This window comes from Neolamprologus brichardi, chromosome 11 (genome assembly GCF_056152115.1).
Source record: "Neolamprologus brichardi isolate AB-2024 chromosome 11, ASM5615211v1, whole genome shotgun sequence".
Lineage (NCBI taxonomy): Eukaryota > Metazoa > Chordata > Actinopteri > Cichliformes > Cichlidae > Neolamprologus > Neolamprologus brichardi.
In genome coordinates, this window is record NC_142114.1 from 17,462,467 (window position 1) to 17,478,263 (window position 15,797).

At 43.0% G+C, this 15,797-nt stretch overlaps 1 protein-coding gene across 3 annotated transcripts in view; it reads left to right on the plus strand.

Annotated features, from left to right (window-relative positions):
- prkcg (protein kinase C, gamma) overlaps nt 1-13,779 on the plus strand; it is a 29,284-nt gene extending 15,505 nt beyond the window's left edge. For 2 of the 3 annotated variants that reach the window (XM_006802944.2, XM_006802945.2), the window contains exons 3-17: nt 1,972-2,003; nt 2,111-2,193; nt 3,058-3,169; nt 3,672-3,800; nt 3,904-4,060; nt 4,296-4,497; nt 5,011-5,208; nt 6,904-7,077; nt 7,362-7,453; nt 7,906-7,968; nt 8,139-8,277; nt 10,054-10,134; nt 10,317-10,424; nt 11,119-11,259; nt 12,041-13,779. In XM_006802944.2, coding sequence (XP_006803007.1) covers nt 1,972-2,003; nt 2,111-2,193; nt 3,058-3,169; nt 3,672-3,800; nt 3,904-4,060; nt 4,296-4,497; nt 5,011-5,208; nt 6,904-7,077; nt 7,362-7,453; nt 7,906-7,968; nt 8,139-8,277; nt 10,054-10,134; nt 10,317-10,424; nt 11,119-11,259; nt 12,041-12,202 — 1,873 coding nt within the window. In that variant the 3' untranslated portion in view covers nt 12,203-13,779. The remainder of the gene's footprint in view (nt 1-1,971; nt 2,004-2,110; nt 2,194-3,057; nt 3,170-3,671; nt 3,801-3,903; nt 4,061-4,295; nt 4,498-5,010; nt 5,209-6,903; nt 7,078-7,361; nt 7,454-7,905; nt 7,969-8,138; nt 8,278-10,053; nt 10,135-10,316; nt 10,425-11,118; nt 11,260-12,040) is intronic. The other variant, XM_006802946.2, reaches the window with a different exon arrangement.
- The last annotated feature ends 2,018 nt before the right edge of the window (nt 13,780-15,797 follow it).

Genomic DNA, 15,797 nt, shown 5'->3' on the forward strand with positions numbered 1-15,797 from the left:
TTTTAACATCTACCAAGCTGCTGGTCACCTGCTTACTGTTAGGGTCAGATATTATCCATATACTAAACAAGTGGATTATTCAAAGAAACATTGCATATATAGTGTCATTTTGGTCCTGTGTTTGTTTTGTTTGTTTGTTTTATTCTTTTACATGTTTTTCCACTTGTGTGTGCCAAATGGGACAAAAAAAACCCATCTATAAATAGACTGGATGCTAACCTAATCCTTATCCTAACCAGAACACCTGGTGGATGTTAGGAGGCTGAAGAAGGCTGAATTGTGATTTGGCATAGATGGAGATCAGATTTGCTGGTCATAACGTCACCATCAAGTGTCTCAATAAGCCATAATAGTGAGCCACATCAGAATGGTCTGAAATTAAAGCATCCGTATTGTCAAGGCAGAGACAAGTCTCCAGTGTGTCACAGAGCTAACAACAGGACACACAATTTCATGCTCACATTAGCATCTGGAGCCAAATTAGAATCACCGGTTAACCTAACATGCATGTCTTTGGGCTGTGGGAGGAAGCCAGCAAACTTGGAAAGAATCCACACAGGCACATGCATCCTCACAGAAAGGCCCCAGCCAGTCATCGGGTTCAATCTCGGGCACTTCTTGCTGTGAGATAACAGTGCTAACCACTGCACCGCTGTGCCACCAACTGCAGCATCCATCCATCTAGTTATCCAATAAGGGATTGCAGTTGGGCTGGAGCCTATCCAAGCTGTCATAGGGCGGGAGTTGGGGGGGTACACCCTGGACAGCTTGCCAATCTATTGCCGGGCTCACACAGAGAGGCAGACAACCATTCACGCTCACAGTCACACCTATGGCCAATTTAGAATTACCAGTTAACACCTAACAAGCATGTCCTTTGGACTGTGCCAGAGTACCCGAAGGGAACCCATGCGAGCACGGGGAGAACATGCAAACTCCACCCAGAAAGGCCCCAGCCGGCTGATGGATTCGAATCCAGGACCTGATCGCTGTGAGGGGACGGTGCTAATTACCGTCAGAGAGAGTGTCATAGATTCTCTATCTGCAGCAGCAAAATGGAATTTAGCCATAATTCATTTGTTTATGTGTTTGTTCTATTGTCACATGTCAAAGTGTGTTTTTTGATAAAGAGCTTTCTCAAAAAAAAGCTCCAATAGGGGTTAGTCTGATGTTTTTATAGAAGCATTTTATTCAATTGCATGTGTTTGGTAGATTTTTTTCACATCATTAATTCAAAATGCAGTTATCCCCTACATTAAATTCTCTGTGATATCTGGCCAGAGAGCAGCTCTGTGAATCCTCACCATATCTGGTTCTCTAATGCTCTCTGCTGGTCAAAAAGCAGAACTGGTCGGATACATTTGGTGCTACAGACACGGACTTCTGTTGAGTGCTGATCAAGGATCAGATTACCCTCAGCAACCCTTTCTTTAATTATTACTCAGCCAGATGGTGAACTGATTGTAGATCAGTGATTATGGTCAGTTTCCTATGAACCCCTGAGCCTCTCCGGTATGACTGTAGAGGAGCTGTCGAGGTCTCTCGTTTGCCTGCCTTTCTAAGCCTTCTAATCAAAACTCGATCCACAACAGGCAAGCTGCTGAGTGGACTGTTTAGTCAATCAATGACTTAATTATTCAATTAAAGCTTTAAGGAGACCCTGGAAGCTAGCCAACATTGCAGAAGCATCGTATTGGTGTGTGTGCGTGGAAGTGTTTGACCTGGTCAGCGGTGAGGCTTTGAAAGGAAAAGCACTCAAACTTCACACATAATGACTTAGTGTATCAAGTTGTTGGTGTTTTTTGTCTTTTTATGAGACAATTTGTTTTCCACTAGAGTCTGCATTTCGTCTTTATACAGTGCAGAGTAACGCAATAGCAATATCTCATTCTCCAAAGCTAAATATTTCACCTTAAGGAAGACTGCAGAAAATTGTTTTTGTATCTTAATCCATGTGTCTTTTTCACACAGGGGCATTGGGAAACAGGGATTCCAATGTCAAGGTAGAGATAAACCTAGCATTATTGCCTTTCCTTGCAGCGTTTAATCTTCTCTGATGTATTTTTTGTCCTGCAAAGCAGATTCATTCTGAGATGTTTGCTTTCTCTAGTTTGCAGTTTTGTGGTCCACAAAAGATGTCACGAGTTTGTGACCTTCACGTGCCCCGGCTCTGTGACCGCCCCCACACCAGATGTGAGCAGACGTATCTTTTCCCTTCTTATTTTCGGTTTTTGTGAAGATTTGCATCGTCATCATCATTTTTCAACATCCTTTGATGACAGTAGCATGTGTGCGTGAGTCAGCCATCAGTCCATGCAGTTTCCATCCATGACGTCTGCACTCATGTCGTGCAATCCTACAAGGCATCTGAAATGCTGGGAGTGGGAGATGTGGTGTGGTGGAGACACAGGTGGAGGGCAGGATGGACTGATAAGAGTGAGAATTAGAGGGGGGAGAAAGAGAGCGAGAGCCACAGACTGCTCAGTCTTCTTCTGTGTGTCATTTTGAGGATTTCAGGGAGATTTGTCTTTCACTCACATTTTTTTTCTACCAGCTAAATAAACTGCCTGAGAATTGAGGTCAATGAGAAAATGTGTGTAACTGTGTGTGTGTGTGTGTGTGTGTGCATGTGTGAGAGATCGAAAATGGATGAGACAGTGAAAGAACACACAGAGGGAAAGAGAAGAAACAGGGTGACAGTTTTTAAATAGCGACTCAGTGCGACAAGGGAGGGAAAACAGTTTGGGAGAAGGTGGTGTATGAAGCGGGGCGGTGGGGTGGTCTGATGAGCTGAAGAGAGATAAAAATGATTCATCCCTCTGTGCACAGTATATACACGCTCACACACGCAGCCTTGCAGACACACTGTGTGTCCTCTCCGAGTGGAGAGATCTAATTGGCTTGTCCACGAATGCCCCACTCATCTTCTCTCCGCTAATCACGCTCTGTACGTGTGTGTGTGTGTGTGTCTGTGTGTGTGTTCCACAATCATCGTATGTATGTGTGTGAGAGAGAGAACGTGTTCTCAGTGCAGATTGTTTTTCTGTTTTATTTCAGGACCTGAAGAGTCGACACACATTTAAGATCCACACGTACTCCAGCCCTACATTTTGTGACCACTGTGGCTCGTTGCTGTATGGCCTCATACACCAGGGCATGAAATGTACCAGTGAGTTTCACTCCACTCTACGAGATACATAAATCTACGTGCTTTGAGCCTTTATTAGCTATTATGCTCAGATGAATATCACTCCACATATACACATTGCTGAAACTCACATCTGGAGAAGACTTCCAGCTATTATTATCATTTGTTTTGGCTAAGATAAAGGAATAGTTAGTTACTTTGGAAAAAGTGCTTGTTCACTTTCTTGCTGAGAATTAGATGAAGAGTTTGGAAACTAGTGGAGACTCCAGGAGGCTTCTATACCCTGTGAAGAAAGTCTGGCACATACTAACCAATAATTTCAGAACTTGCTCACATAAATGTTCTTGTTTTTTGAAAGCTAGTGAAGCCCACAACCACTATTCCTCATCTCATCTTTTTAATTATTATGCTTAATAAAGTTAGCACGCTAGTGTATTTAGACTGATTACAGCTAATTACTCCACACGTATCCAGCGCATGTCTGTGTTCACACTTTGTCTTTTGTGCGTCTTTGTGTGGTGAGGTTGTGACATGAACGTCCATCGGCGATGCGAGACCAGCGTCCCCAGTCTGTGTGGCCAGGATCACACAGAGAAGAGAGGGAGAATCCATCTGACCATCAGAGGAGAAAAGGAGGACGTCTTTGTCACAGGTGGGAGGACCCGCTGGATTCAACCAATTTAAACAAAAAGCAGGCTTCTGTAGGAAATGTAAGGTTTCTCTTCTTTCCTTTTATTGTTTCACTGCTGTTTCAGTGCGGGAGGCTCGTAACTTGATGCCCATGGACCCAAATGGCTTGTCAGACCCGTATGTTAAACTGAAATTGATTCCAGACCCAAAGAGCCACAGCAAACAGAAGACTAAGACCATCCGCTCAACACTCAATCCCGTCTGGAATGAGAGCTTCACCTTGTGAGTCCTTGCAAACTTTAGGGTGGAAAATTTACAGGGTTCTGCCACAAACGTTGCTATATGTAAAATCGGATTACTCAGCGGCGTTAACCTTTACTTTCTTATAGGTGCATCTTTGATATCCAGGGGAAATAAGACATTTCAGCAAAGGTCACACTGAAAAGGGAGGATTTCGTTCTATGCTTTGTGTTTCATCATGTATCAAATTGTCACAAGTGTGTGTTTGACTCCTCAGCTCCGTGCGTGGTCACCAGTGGGACAGGCGTCTGTCTGTGGAGATATGGGACTGGGACCGGACGTCTAGGAACGATTTCATGGGAGCGCTGTCGTTTGGCGTGAGTGAGATCTTCAGGCGTCCAATCAGTGGTTGGTTCAAACTGCTGGCCCAAGATGAGGGAGAGTACTACAACATTCCTGTGCCAGACCCGGACCTGCAGGTAGGCAGCAGGCTGCTTTATATGGACATAAAGCCATCAGATGGGCTCAAGGTGAACAAAAAGCAAGTGACGGGATATTTATACCTGTATTCGCCAGGAAGTGGAGCAACCCTTTATTTTGTGCCATGCCTTTGACCATTCATCCTTAGACCTTGCCAAAGCTTTTATCAGCTTATAATTACCTACATCTAACAAACAGCAGCTGCCACAGCTCATACTGGGTCAGCGTCTGTCCTGCTGAACTATCCCGTTTCCTACAGTTCTATCTAAGGAAGAAAAAAAAACTTGGAAGATTAATGCTGGTGTTATTGCTAAATAATTAGATAATAAATTATACTGAGCGCCCTTTCTTCTCTGTTGCACTCTGCATCCACCAGGGTGCAGAATTGTGCTGCCTGACTGCAGTCCAAAACTGGGGGTAGGAGGGAGTTTGGTTTGTCTTGGGTTCCTGTTTTATGGATCTGTGTGGGGGTGTGTCATTTATCTCTCGAACATCCCATTTTATTTCTCCAGGAGCCTCAGCCAGATGCTACTACACCTTCTTTGCCTCAAGCGATGCCTTCCCCGCTGTCTGAACCATTTCCCGTGGCCCTGTCCCCGACCCTCATTCCCTCCTGTCCCCCTGTCCACACTCCGGGCCCTGGCAAAGTTAAAGTGGGCATCCACGATTTCAACTTCCTCATGGTTCTTGGAAAAGGCAGCTTTGGCAAGGTAAACGAAATGCCATCTTTTCTTTTGTACACACAATCATCACCTCTTATCCAGCAACTGCGAATGATATCAAAGAGACCATTCATGCTGGAAACAACAAAGATTATTCCTGGATTTAAATCCTTTCTTCTATCGATGGACTTGACCTTCAAGTGGCATTTCATGCAGCAGCTCCCAGGCACAGGAAACCAGAATTTCTTTGAAAAAAATAATAAATTACCCTTTCTTATGAACATACTCACTGTCTCTACTTCTGCTGCCAAATGATTCATTTAACCCTTTGCTTCTTTTGTGTTGTCAGCAGTCGTGAGCTTCCCACATGCTACACAGGCAGTCATCCTGGAGGTGTTCATTTCAAGGGAGCCTTTGCTCTCCATTTTCTCTTTAATTCCCCAGTAGATGAGACATAATGAAGAGAGAGGAGTTTTGAGTCCTTCTTCCTCTTCTGAAATCCCCCTGTGCTGTTTCATAACTGTCAGAGGAGAGTCTACAGAGGACAGGAGAAATAGACTCGACTTACGTAAGATGTGAGGAGAGAGAAAAAAAAAAAAAAACGACCCAAGAAAGGAGAGACAGACCCCGGGGCTGCTGAGTGAGGGAAAGTGAGAAGGAGACAGACAGAGATAGAGGGAAGAGAGAAGGATTACTGCGCTGCAGAAAGTGACAAAATGACCAAAAAGGAAATGGGATAACAAGAGCGGCAAATAGAAAAAGTACATGCTACTAAGATTTGTAATATTCTGCAGGGTGATGAGTCCTATTTTTATGTGAGTTGGTTTAAAACCACGACGCAGAGCAGGAGACACGATCACAGATGGTAGGATTTCTCCTGCTGACTGGCAGTTCATCAATAGCCCTGCACACACACACACACACACACACACAGGGAGTCATCTTAGCGTAGTCGCACTGTTTTATATATATATATTTAAAAACGGTGTAATTTTCAGTGCTGTTCACCTCCATTTGAAAGTAAAATGAGATCCTTAATTTCCACTCGCCTCTATTACAGCTCAGCACTGAGGGCTGATCATTTCTAACAGTGTTATTGTCAGCATTTTCCATATTTATTGACCATATTTATCTCAGTGAAACCTGGATCACGTGGCACTCATTGTGGAAAATTATAGCATCATTAGCACTCAGAGCTACCCACGAGCAGCCAGTTTAATAGGAGTGAGAAAATGTGTTTTTATATCTTGCACTATATTTGCCTTTTATTCATTTTACACGGGCGCTGGTTTATTTAAACAGTGGAACTAGTTTTCTCCTGCGACCAGTGCACCTCATCACTGCTAACACAATAACCTAAAAAACACTCAGACCTGACTGCAGTACAGCACGTCACATGCACGGCTGTCTTTGGAGCGAGAAGAGTTGCATTGGGGATTTTTTTTTAAGTCCGAGAGCACTTTTATGTCAAAGCTATAATCATTTTTTAAAGCTGCTCCTGGTTTGCTGCTGTTGTGTTATCCGTTCAGAAATGTTCAAAGGTGACTTTGGAATTTTGGGGAAATTGTGTTTTTCTCGACTCTCTAACATTTCAACCCGAAAGCCAGTCCTGTGTTTTCTGTAAACATTTTGTTTATTTATGGGTTTTGAAGACATACGGTAGCTGCTTTGCAGACTTTTGGGATTCACGCTTGTCTCCTTGTTTCTTCAGAAACTTTCTCTTCTCTTCCCCCTCCTGCACAGGTGCTGCTGGCAGAGGAGCGAGGCAGCGAGCGTCTGTTTGCCATAAAAGTGCTGAAGAAAGACGTTCTCTTCCAGGACGAGGACACGGAGAGCGCTCTAGTAGAGAGGAGGGTTCTGGCGCTCCCTTCTCGTCCTCACTTCCTCACGTCCCTCTACTCCGCCTTCCAGACTGAGGTGTGTGGGTATCTGGATTCCCAAATGAACTGTCTAAATTTCATTAAATTGGCCATAAAGCTGCCTGACACTTTGGCTGCATCGTCCTCCCAGGAGTTGTTTCGGTCCAGGTTGGGCGAATTCCGATTTATAAATGAAATAATTAGCTTGCTTTCTTTAACAAGGTCCTCGGTCCTGAAGGAGGTATTTTAACAGATTGCTTTTTAATTTGGACAAGAGGTGCTTATGCATGAGGAGCTTGCGCATGTGTGTGTGTGTGTGTGTGTGTGTTTTTGCTTCTGCAGGACCGACTGTATTACGTGATGGAATATGTCAACGGAGGAGACCTGATGTTTCACATTCAGATAGTTGGGAAGTTCAAAGAGCCTCACGCAGCGTATGTAGTCAAAAAGCTCCTTTAATCACCGTCCTTATCTACACAAAGTCTCATTTCCTGCCTTTTTGTTCTGTGCTCTCTTACATACACACTCGTCTCTTAGCTTTGTTCATTATACCTGGTGACTCATAAAAAGTCATCAACTCAAGTGCCAGCCCTTTTCTCTTCCCCGACTTTCTCCTCCCACTAATCTTATCGTATCATCTACATTCTCCCTCCCCCTGGCTATTCTTCTAATCAATAATCTTTGATCAATCATCTAAAACTAATTTTTGCCCTGTTGCTCATTTCCATCTCTCTTTCTTCATTTTCCTGCCTTTCATCTCTTTGGTTGCTTCTCCCTTTCATCACCCTCTCCAGCGCCATTCCCTCTCTCCTAACCTCTTGTCATCATCCTCTTTTGAATTAGCTGATTCTCTGTCCCTCCTTCTCCTCCTCCTCTCTCCCTCCAGGTTTTATGCAGCAGAGATAGCGGTCGGCCTCTTCTTCCTCCACAGCAAAGGCATCATCTACAGGTAAAGAAGTGGGCTGCTTCATAACGTGGCCTGGTTTGCCTGTGTTCACTTCAGTCTGCGTTCGGCACAGACACGACACAGATTTATCATGTCTTTTGTAGCTAATGACTGTTATAAAGATGGTATCTATCAAAGTGATTCATACCTGTGTGGCGTTTCTCCCCTCTCAGGGATCTAAAGCTGGATAATGTGCTGCTCGACAGCGAGGGCCACATAAAGATAGCAGACTTTGGGATGTGCAGGGAGGGCATGTTCGAGGGCGACACCACACGTACCTTCTGCGGCACTCCTGACTACATCGCCCCTGAGGTACCGTGACCGCTGCCCTCACGCTATTGTCCACAGTCACTCCTGATATTTCCCTCATTTGTTCCTTATTTTCCCTCATTTTCCCTCATTTCACCCCTCTTAGTTTGCTTGACCTGTTCGGCATTGCCGCGAGACGCCGAGTTGCTTCGCTGCAGCTCCCCCTCGTCTCTTCTGTCCTCTCTGACCTTGTCAGCAGTTTGTGAATAATTAACTTCACATGATTCAGTAAGCAGTGGTGTGTGATTGTACTATGAGAGTGTTGCATAGAAGTCACTACTGTCCTTCTGAGACATTGTTTTACGAGCATAGCGCCGCTTTCTCACAGCCGCTGACAGGTTTAACTTGCATGTAAAGTCTTTATTTAAAAATAGTTAAACAAACCACTACAATGGATAGCTTGCCCTCGCTCATACGTGGCATTTATAAATTTTGCCAACTTTACTTTTTAGTACATTTCCAGAAAATGTAGTGAGGTTTATTTCATGTTATTATGGGATTTCAGCAGTCTCCATTTGTAAAATTAAGTAGGTTTTTATTTAAAGTTATGGTTAATGAGTTGAAGGAAGCAAACAAAGAAGTGTTTGTGTTGAGCTGCAGTGGAGCACTTAAAAAAATCATTCTTTGCCCTCATAAACATCAAACCTGAAAGGTTAATCAAGTAATAAATAATTAAGGAAAATATCCTTGGTATAAAAGGAGCGTATACCAATAAAATACATTTCTTTTGACCAGATTCCATTGAAGTTAATGTTCCACATTGTACCTATGCAATAATATTACACTGAGAATTTACATGTAATCACATTACTTCAAGTCAGCAGTTTACTTTTCTGAATGATAGGAAAAGGGTGGCAAAAAGCTTGGCTTATCTCTATTTTTTTTTTTAAAGTAGAAAAATCCGTTTCATCGGTCAGTATAAATTTGTAACAAAGAAATCCTGTTTCAGTTTTCATGTGCGCCACTGTCCGTGGTTGAAGACGGAGCTGAAATTGTGTGAACATAATGAGATGAAGCACCAAAAGACTAAAAGGGATGTCACTAATGTCAGTGCAAATATCAGCCGCAGTGAAATAATGAAAAAGTGAAGGTGGTTTTGCTTGACGTTCTTTTGATATGCAAACCATAACTGTCTGCCTGTATAATGTTTACCTTACAAATTGTTGGAAATGCGTATGTGCGCCTTACCGTGTGAAGTGATCTTAAACAATTTACTTCAGAGAAGGCATCTCGGTCGGTGGCTGAGTGATACGGGGGGGGGGGGGGGGGGGGGGGGGGAGAGAGAAAGTGGGGAAGCGACTGTTGTGTGCGTCTTTGATATTGTAAACCTTGCTGTGGAACCCCTGGGTATTGACTCTCTTATGTAAACACCCATTGATTCTCCTGTGTCTGCCATTTTGGAAGAGTTGCAATATATTTCCCCAGAGGCTGGGGATTGTTCCCTCGTGCCCCTCTGCACAGCACACCACCACCTCCCCCTCCTGGCACACACACACACACACACGCACGTATCGGGGAAACAAACAAACAAACAAACACACAAGCTTGTGAACACAAGTGCAAATCCAAATCCGTGTGTTGATTATTTCTGAGCTCATTCACACATGAACTCTCCCTTACACTTTATCCTTTCGCTTCTCTCTGTTTTTCACCCCTGCTGTTTCTTGTAGCTGCATATCATCCAGGCAGCCAGCTGCCTCTCTCTTCCTATCGCTGCACTGCCATTCTTCCCCATTTATATCTTCTCATACATTCTCCATCCTTTTTTCCCTCCCCTAGATTGTGGCCTATCAGCCCTATAATAAAGCAGTGGACTGGTGGTCTTATGGAGTGCTGCTGTATGAAATGCTGGCAGGACAGGTAACACTCAGCTTAATCCTAACAATAGCGTGCACAGACACTTTAAGCCCCCAGTACTCGTCCTTTGTAATCACTTCAAAAGACTTTCAAAGAACTTTAATTTCATTATATTCGTTATCAATTTGCCCACAGGTCTGTGCTTAAACTCTTCCGCTCTCTCCCTCACTCTCTTTTCCTTTAAGCCGCCATTTGATGGCATTGACGAGGAGGAGCTGTTTCAGTCCATCATGGAGCAGAGTGTCTCATACCCAAAAAGTCTCTCTCGGGAGGCTGTAGCTATCTGCAAGGGAGTGAGTTCAATCCTCGTTTCTCATATTAACTTTTAACACACGGGCAATTAAGATAAAAGTTCATGTACTGTAAAACAGGAAATGAAATAACTCTTTACTCGTGCAAGATTGTATTCGGTCGCCTAAAGGAATAGTTTTAGGAACTATGTTAATTTGCTTTTTTACAAAGAGCTGGACCGACACCACTTTTACAACTGTCTGTTAGATATCAGGCTGGAGGCAACCAACTTTACTCTTCAGCGCAAAACTTTTTATTTTTACACTACAGTGTTTTTATCCATGTTTTGGGCAGTTGAGTTTTATTACTCACAAATAGTGAGTAATAACTGTTTTTTGTTTTTTTCCGGTTGTTTATGCATAGCTAAGTGGCTGCTGGCTGTAGCTTCATAATTGGTGTACAGATAGCAGAATCTTAATGATCTTCATCTCTCTGCAAGAAGCAAACAAGCATAATTCCCAAAAAATGTCAAGGTTTTTCAAAGTGATAGCGCAATAAAAATCCATTCGTTGGCAAGACAACAAAGGAATTGGATTACAGTACATGATTCCAAAATAAAGCAAAGCTTATCATGCACACCGACTGCTCTAACCGAGACAGATCATAAACAGAAGTCATTTATCGTATCACATTATTATCCCAGCCTAGTCGCTTTTTCTCACATTTCTCCCCTCATTTCCTCCTCTCTTGACTCAGCTCCTGACAAAGCACCCGGCCAAGCGCCTGGGTGAAGGAGAAGATGCAGAGAGGGAGATCAGAGAGCATCCGTTCTTCCGCTGGATTGACTGGGACCGTCTGGAGAGACTGGAAATCCCGGCACCTTTCAAACCCAGAACTGTCAGTTCAGTTAAACAGATGAACCACATGTTCCTTCTTTCTTCCTCCTCCTCCTCTCTTTCTTCTCTTCTCAGCCTCTCTGAGGACACTTTTAGGGAATTGGAGCTGTCACTTTCTTACATCTGTCTCCTTTTTCTCTGACTCCCACATTGTCCCTCGTTTCCCTGCATGTTTCCTCCACATTTGCCTTGGCCTTTTCATTCCCTCTTCCTCTCTCTGTCTCTCCCTCTCTCCCCTTCGCATCCCCTCTATTTCCTCATTTATCACCTCTTTGGGTTCTTAGATAGGCTTTAAGAGCTCAGGAACAGACAGTTCAGTCATAACAGACAAGACCTTCTGACCTTGGGGTCTTGCCTACTCCTCCCATATGCAAATGTATGTCATCATTAGCCTGCCACTTGCCAAAGTGCCGGCGCACTGGCCGTTTGTGAGGTGTGCCTTAAGTGGGCCGAGTATGCTCAGGGGTTAGAGGCCAGGCCCATTAGCCAAATGAGATTCATATCATTCGGCAGAACGGCTGTCATATGCTGTTAGGCAGCTGGGGAGGATATGTGATCAGCTTTCTTCCTGTGTGCTTCTGTAGTGAGATAAAAGGAGGTCTCAGTGAGGAAAAAACATGGGGGTGGATTCTTTTTATAGTTTAACATTTTTAATAAACTATTTTTGCTCCGGGGGGAGGGATTTTGTAAAGTTTATTGTGGATGCAATATCATGCATGCATGAAGATGTGCCCTAATCTCAGTCTTGTGTGTACATGCCTTCTCTTCTTCTTCATCGCCAGGGTGGGAAAAAAGGTGAGAACTTTGACAAGTTCTTCACAGCTGCTCAAACGGCGCTCACCCCCTCGGACCCGGACATACTCGCAGCCATGAACCAGGAAGACTTCGAAGGCTTCTCCTTCATCAACCCAGACTTTGCTCCGTCACCGCTCACCGCTGTTTGAAAACGGCTCCCAAATCTGCTCCAGCCGCAGTTCCAAGTCTAGCCAGATGATCCTGTTATCCTTCTGATTGTAGTTTTATAGCAGAGAATTTGAACGTGAGAGCTAGCAGCGAGTATTACACCTCTCATAACCAAATTCAGACGTTTACATGAAAATGCCAAGACACCTCGATTTTCGGGCACTCTCTTTGATGCATGTCTATTAACTCACTCATCACAGAATGTGTATCAACACTGCAAACATAGTCAGTACTATGGACTGCCATCTTAGACTTTTTTTATAAGACTTAACTTGATCTAAAGGTACTGTAGTATGAACGTGAGAAAAATAATCTCTATGCATGCAGATAGTTTTTATAGCACTAGACTATCCAAGGCAGATACTTTACTTTCCTTTCCTTTAAGTAAAGTAGTCATATGTTATGCACACGTGTTATATTTCACCAGTCAGGGTTTCATTCATGCAGCTACAATGACCACACAGTATGTAAAAGCAGGACATCTCACCATTTTGATGCCAATTCCATCTTAGCATTGTGTATTGTCCATTGCAAGTACTCAGCATTAACAGCACTTAAAGGTTTCTTTCTGACTACCTACAGTATCTCACTCTGGGGGGGTTTTTGTGCTCTCTATTTTGGATAAATGACATGTTGACTATGAAGCAAATTGAGCGGGGAGCCATTTTTAGGTATTTATTTATTTTATAAGAGAGGCGTCCTGTGGAAGCGCTTAGTCAGACTCCTCTGACCTGGCTCGACCTCAAGGTTTAACGACTTCAGATGACCCACTGAGATGTTTAAACAAGGCAGTTATCACAATGTGACAGTTAGGGTGGACCACAGCTCTGCTCCACCCACCCAGACTCACACTGTGTGGTGTGTAATGTCACTGGAAGGGAGTCCTCATTTGACATTCACAGTTTATCTGCATTATTATTATTTTTTTATTCTTGAGCACGCTATGGAATATGGCCTTTCTGCATTGCAACTACAAATATCCTATTACTCCAAGTAAACATTACAGTTTTATCAATAAAAGCCTCTTTTTAATGTCTTTCCCAGACGAGAGGCTTGTTAGCTTGCACAGGTACATATACTTATGATTTTAATGGTGTATGCCGTAAAGCTTTTTGCTGTGTAATCACGTGCTCACAGTATTGATTAGGAGTAATTAAAAGTGAGGCTCACTGGGACTGTTCAATACATGGAAAAATAACAGCAGTGCTGTCATTAAGCCCTATCTGAGCAGAGCAGGTGGCTGCAAACTTGCTGTGCAAAAATCTCATCCCCGTGCTCTTATCTAATGAACCAGCTGGTCATTTTACACATAAATATGGTTTATTTCTTTGATTCTTTTTTTCATGTACAGTTTTGCTTTACATCTGTTTGCCTGTTATTTTAGATCCGATTGAGCCGAAGTCAGATGTCAGTGCACACAATCCCTCAGTACGATAATTACAATAGATGATGATCAATAGTGCAATAGATCATTGATAGATCATGTATCTGATAGGTTTTGTTTTTATGTGCTGGAAAAAGAAAAAGAAAATAAAGTTGATGGGAAAAAATTATGAAACAGCACCAGTGAAGTGTGTCTTTCTGTGATGGCGTGTGAAGCTGCTGACAAACAAACATGCACGGCCTCTCGCTTTGTCTTCACCACGAGCCTGCCTCCCTGTCACGCTCCCTCCACCCCCCTCCTCCCCGCACTTTCACACATACTCACGCTCAAAAGTGCAATCCCTGGCATGTGAACACACTCACGCACGGAGAAGATGCTGACCCCTCTGTTCAGTGGGCTACTGCAGCTGTTGAACCAGCAAAAACACCTCTCAGGCATCTCCCTCCGTGCCCTCCTCCTCTGAAGCAGCCCCCACCCCCCCGGCCCCTCCAGCATCACCATGATGGGACTAATATCCCTGTGGAGATCTGAGTTATAACAAGTTGACCTTCACATTAAAATCTCATCAACTTCCCATCTCCCTGTCTACTTCCCTCCCTTCTCTATCTGCCCTTCATGTCTGTTCCCCTCTGTTTGTCTTTTCTGTCAGTTCTGCACTGTAAATGCTTTACTGCATCGTTGTACATCATTCTTCAATAATCACCTGTCTAAATTTATTGTGTTGCTTGTATCTCTTTGAAATACTCCTGTTGCTGGCTCTTGATATGTGTAGCTTGTCTTCTCCCGGCCTCTACATCAGTATTATGATCTGATTTACACTTATACAGTATTTTCTATGCTAATGGTGTTCAGGCAGTGGACATGTAGGAGTATAATTTTGAGTGGACTATATCATATAAAAGCATATTTTAATGAAAAAAAAACTTCTTGATCTTTGTGTTGATTTATTTCTTTATTTTAAAAAAGCCATACTTCATACTTGCTTACGTTAAAGCGACTTTAATCTGAATATACCTGAGGTAGATATGTTTGTAATGACAGATAAACCTTCTTAATAGTCTGGGATATGTTTCTAATCTGCAGTGCAGACCTGAAGAGTGTCAAACAGAAAATAAAGCACGTAGTGACACTTTTCCTCATCAGCCTGTTTCTTTTACATCTAAAGCTGATTCTTAACTTCCATCACAATCTTTTCTCCAGCACTGACAGCATCAGCCTTGGTGTAACTGAACCACCAGCGCTCAGTGGTTGGAGTTGTATGTGCAGTCCATCATTCACTGTCACTCTGACACGATATCATCCCCCTCCTTCGCCACTGCCTCCTCTGCTTCTATCTCTATCCTTCGTCGCTCCTATCGCGCCTCAGTCTCTTATTCTCGCCCCCCTTAATCTCTCACTCTCATTCTCGCTCGTGCCCTGAGGTCAGAGTGTGCTGTAGACTATTGATATCGTTGCTAAAAATATATGAATCCTCCACCAGCCAGCTAAAAATAGAGTAAGGGACACAGACCACAGGAGACAAAGAAGGAGGGGACAGGAGGAGAAAGTGAAGGAGAGGTTACTACACGTTTTTCTGATATTCATCAGCACTGTGGGGTTGAATGAAACTCCTTATTCAGTCATTAGTTATCTACTGTGCGATACTGAGGGTACGTAATCTATTGTTTGTGTTTATTTTCAAAACTCCACACAGCAAATGTGTGAAATTTGAAGTTTTTCACCCTTTCCATTCCTAAAGATACTCACTACCAAGTCCTCAACTTTTTTCATTCAGCTTCTCTTGGCTGGAAAACTTTATATTTATTATATAGTTATATATAATATTGTATATTACTGTTCATCATGTGAGGAAATTATTGCAAAGTTTACCACATGGACGTTATTTATTCCCTTAAAATCATTTTAAAAGATGTGACATCAAGTAATTTATAGAAATTGTATGTTCAGGGCAGCTTCTGTGAAGGTTGCTGGGACAGTTTCAAAGAGTTTTACAGAGTGAGTACAAAAGCAAGTATTAAAAAAAAAGCCTATATTATTTTCTTTAAATGTGACAACACACCCAGAGAAATTGACGTTAAAAAAGATGAGTGAGTATTACTATACAACAGTTTATACAGTGAAGTGCGATATTGCGGTTTGACATCACTCCACTCCACCTCTCTCTCTCACACACACATACTCAGATATACTCT